This window comes from Micropterus dolomieu, linkage group LG01 (assembly GCF_021292245.1).
Source record: "Micropterus dolomieu isolate WLL.071019.BEF.003 ecotype Adirondacks linkage group LG01, ASM2129224v1, whole genome shotgun sequence".
Lineage (NCBI taxonomy): Eukaryota > Metazoa > Chordata > Actinopteri > Centrarchiformes > Centrarchidae > Micropterus > Micropterus dolomieu.
Genome location: NC_060150.1, coordinates 1,629,605 through 1,634,074, shown reverse-complemented (window position 1 = coordinate 1,634,074; position 4,470 = coordinate 1,629,605). Strand labels below are relative to the sequence as shown.

At 43.5% G+C, this 4,470-nt stretch overlaps 1 protein-coding gene across 1 annotated transcript in view; it reads left to right on the top strand.

Annotated features, from left to right (window-relative positions):
• The window catches only part of LOC123970989 (histone-lysine N-methyltransferase SETDB2-like), a 5,049-nt gene extending 3,026 nt beyond the window's left edge, over window positions 1–2,023 (top strand). The window contains exons 5-7 of the mRNA XM_046049462.1: window positions 1,132–1,499; window positions 1,590–1,678; window positions 1,763–2,023. Of these exons, the coding sequence (XP_045905418.1) occupies window positions 1,132–1,499; window positions 1,590–1,678; window positions 1,763–1,922 (617 nt within the window). The 3' untranslated portion in view covers window positions 1,923–2,023. The remainder of the gene's footprint in view (window positions 1–1,131; window positions 1,500–1,589; window positions 1,679–1,762) is intronic.
• Window positions 2,024–4,470: the final 2,447 nt, after the last annotated feature.

The window sequence follows — 4,470 nt, the reverse complement described above, 5'->3', positions numbered from 1 at the left end:
AGCATCCTTCTCCGCCTGGTCACGGGTAGCATGAGCATCCTTCTCCGCCTGGTCACGGGTAGCATGAGCATCCTTCTCCGCCTGGTCACGGGTAGCATGAGCATCCTTCTCCGCCTGGTCACGGGTAGCATGAGCATCCTTCTCCGCCTGGTAACGGGTAGCATGAGCATCCTTCTCCGCCTGGTCACGGGTAGCATGAGCATCCTTCTCCGCCTGGTCACGGGTAGCATGAGCATCCTTCTCCGCCTGGTCACGGGTAGCATTAGAACGGGCATTTCCTTAAGAAAATGCGTGTGAGAGCTGCCAGCTATTGTCGCTGCAGTGTGCGGCTCCATCAGCTAAAGAGACTCAATGATGTGCTGCTACTTGTTCAGCAAACATGTGTTAAGTTTGACCCCCTTTTCGTCAAAATGATGTGAGCAGGGTTTTGTCCATCAATCTCTGGATCTGGAGCAAGAGCAAGACCTAAACCACCGGACTGCTCGGATACACTGTGAAGGGAAGGCTTTCAAGTTTCTTTGTCAATCATGTCTTATTCTGACAAAAAAAAAATGTAACCCGGGTCTCTCACACCAAAGGCAGGCATCTTATCCACTGCTCCATCACAGCTATAAAGTTATTGACCTATTAAGTCTTTCACAGCACAATTATTTCGATTGGTGCTTAGGAGCCATTTTTTTGTCAGAATAAGACATGATTGACAAAGAAACTTGAAAGCCTTCCCTTAATAGGAAGACAGTCATTTTAAAATGCATAAAAATATTAATATAAAATCAACCATTACAGATATCAGCAACACAGGTAATTGCACCCATCTCATGAAGAAGATGTACAATTTGAAGTTAAAACCAAGTTTGTAGGAAAAACGGAGAAGATAGATGCCAAAAAACGGCGGAATAAATTAGCATCATTCAGTTCCAACAAAGAGCTGTGTAAAGTTTAAAGCTATAATGTTCTAACATCATGACCCGAGGAATTTCTCATCACATCACTTTACAGGTAGCGTTAGCATCCTTTAGCATCACTTTACAGGTAGCGTTAGCATCCTTTAGCATCACTTTACAGGTAGCGTTAGCATCCTTTAGCATCACTTTACAGGTAGCGTTAGCATCCTTTAGCATCACTTTACAGGTAGCGTTAGCATCACTTTACAGGTAGCGTTAGCATCCTTTAGCATCACTTTACAGGTAGCATTAGCACTAATAGCATCCGTTCAATGGTCGTTAAATTTGACCTCTTCATGTTTGTTGAACTCACAGGTTCTGACGGTGTCGGCAGGAGGTCCGGAGCCGCCGTCTCCTTCGGCAGGTGACCGGTCTCCAGCTCAGCAGAAGATTGCCGTGACAGCAGCCAGTCCTGAGGAGGCGGCGGCGGTCCAAAGCGTGAACGGTACCGAGACGGAGGCGAACAGCTTCAACAGTTTAAAGAGAACGATGAAGGTGGAGGACATCACCTTCCTGGACGCCAGCAAGGAGGGAAACGTGAGCCGCTTCATTAACGTAAGAGGAACCTGAGGATGATGATGATGAGCTGCTGTAGAAATGATAGAGCGCTCAGGCCTAACTTGACCTTTGACCCTGTCTCTACAGCACAGCTGCCAGCCAAACCTGTTCATTCAGAACGTCTTCACCGACTCCCACGACCCCGGCTTCCCCGTCGTCGCCTTCTTCACCAGCAGGTGAGGAACATATGATGATGATGATGATGACGACGACGGTTGTTATTATTTGTTGCCGTCTGATTTTTGTTTCGTCTGTGTCAGGGCTGTGAAGGCCGGCACCGAGCTCACCTGGAATTACTCCGCCGACACCCAGAGGAAACAGGAAGTGCCCTGTCTGTGCGGCAGCAGTGGTTGCCAAGGACATTTTAGCCTCGAGGAGACGCTGTGTGACATGTGTGAGGTCGAAGGTGAAACACAGTAATCCCTCCACTGGGCCCAGACACTATTAAAAAAAGTTGCTGTAATAAAACTGTTTCTGTAGACTTGTTTACTTTTCTAAATAAATGGACTCACTTTGGAAAATCTGTTCAGGTTGTTTTTATTTTGAAAGATCATCACAACGTGTGTTTGTGGCACAGTTTAGAGTTAGTTCAGAGCTTTTCCCTTTTCTTTTGCTGTGTTATAAATATTTTTTTCTGCATGTAAGAGGTTTGAAAAGTAGTAAAGCCAAAGAGAGCTCCCAGCTCCCACACAACACTCTGCCCCTGAACTGAACACGGCTGCATTGTCCTCGTTTTAATTGTTGCTAATGGATTTAGTGTACATTATGCCGTGACCTATGTAGGAGTTGGGGGGGTCAGTACCCAGGAACCCCAGGACCCATTAAGATTCTATCATCTCCAACTATATTTCCTTTTTCCTGTTTATGTCTAGTCGTTGCTCGGCAGCCTCGTAGGACACACTTCATAACTACTACACTACGAACCAGTCCAGTCCAGCAGGTGGCAGCAACGCAACACTGCTGCAACTATCACAGAAGCCGTGAAGTTGTTAAAACAAATGTTGAGAACACCTGATCTTTCGTTACGGTGTTACGTAGTGAGAATCCATCTTTTGGAGGAGGTGACTTGCTTTTAAACACCAAACACCTACTTCCTCATCAAATAAGGCAACCGTTAGAAAACATGCATTCATATTTCCATGGCTGTAGATTTCTGCACACTGAAGCCTCTGAGATGCTGCTGTTGTCTCGTGCTTAGTGTGTTAGAGTGCTTCTCCAGAGAGTCTGAGGTTTCCTGTTTGATCCTTAAATAACTTTACCAATTTTGAGGTCCGACCGTGAAAGGAACATGACGAGGAGAGACTCTGATCTGACAGGACAGGGCTGCACTTTCTAACCTCCTGCCCTAAAGACAAAAACACTTTGCAAACATTTCCCAAATATACCAAGAATTTGAATTCATATCAGACACACAGAAACTCCCCTATTTACTGGGAGAAATGCCCAAATGGGAAGTAATCGCTGCAAAATATGTCTCCTCCATGAAGTGAGGACAACCAGTGGAAACTCAGACTGATAAATAATTGTACTAATTTTCAAATTATTATTATTTTGACTGTTTGATATTTTAGTAATTGTTTTGTTTTAAAACTCACATTTGATACAGATTTTTTATGAACTAATTCATTAATTTTATTTGGGGTTTTTTGCCTATTAATATACACACACACACGGTTTTATCTATTTATTTTATATTTTTAATATAATAACACGCTTACTGTTTCATTTATTTATTTTAATTTAATATATTATTTGAATTTTCTAACATACTAACACACACGCTTATTGTTTTACTTTTTACTTTACTTTTTTTTAATATTTACTTTTTACTTTACTTTTTTAAAATATTTGTTTTTATGGAATTTTTATATTTTATACATATATTTATTTAATTATTATTATATTTTGTATTAACACTCACAAACAACTTTTGCTGTTTTATTTCCTTATCTAATGAAATGTATGAAATTAATTGTCCTTATGTTCTTTATATGATGCTTTGGCAATATTGTTGCTATACATTCATGCCAATAAAGCTAATTTGAATTTGTCTCTGGCCCAGTGGCTCAGGGTGCTGGCTGACTCCACAGGTGTTCTGATGCTGTGGGTTCAATCCTATAAATTCATTCTGGAGACAGACGTCAAAGAAAGAGTCAGTGTCTCAGATCAAACAGCTCAGAGTGTTAGAAGGCTGCTCAGAAGGAGAAAAGGTTCAGATGTGAAGGGGACTCGGTGGCGGCGTGGGGTTCGATGGCGACCGCGAGGCGCCGGTGGTGCAGCGGTGGTTCGAATCCTGCATATTTAATATTTTATCCCCCCTCATGTATTTTATCATATATTGTGGTATCTTTCTCTCTCTGTGTCTCTTGTGAAGCACTTTGTACTTTGTTTTGATGAGTAAAGTCTATAAATAAAGTTTATTATTAGAATAGAAATCCCAGTCTTCTGTAGTTCAGCTGTGGTCACAGTTTGCTCCTCAGTCCCTCTCTTCAGCCACACTCTCTCATCCCCAACCCTCTGCATCCGTCCTGTCTCTCATCTTCTGTCCATCAGCTCCCCAGACCTGCCATCCTCAAGCTGTCCACCAGAGGCCCTCGGACTGTTACTCCTTTCCCTGTCACCTGACTGCCCCGCCCACCTGCACACCTGTTCCCACTTCCTCTGTCCTGCAGCTACCTGGCCTACTCCGCCCACTCCTCACCTACAACTCATTCCCTCATCAGACCATAGATACCGGTTCACTTCCTCTGTTCAGGACCAGTTCATCAAAGCTGCCTTGTTGGACTTTGTGTTTCTGTTACCTGGACTTAGAGATGCTGACCAACACCTGAAGCTCCTTTATGTAAAATAAATCCCTGAGCTGCACCAGTCTGCCTGTTTCATCTGTGTTTGGGTCCAGTCCCCGTTGTCCTGCATAACCCACCGGGACAGAGTCCCAAATGTTTCCAGGAGGATCCACTGAGCCCAA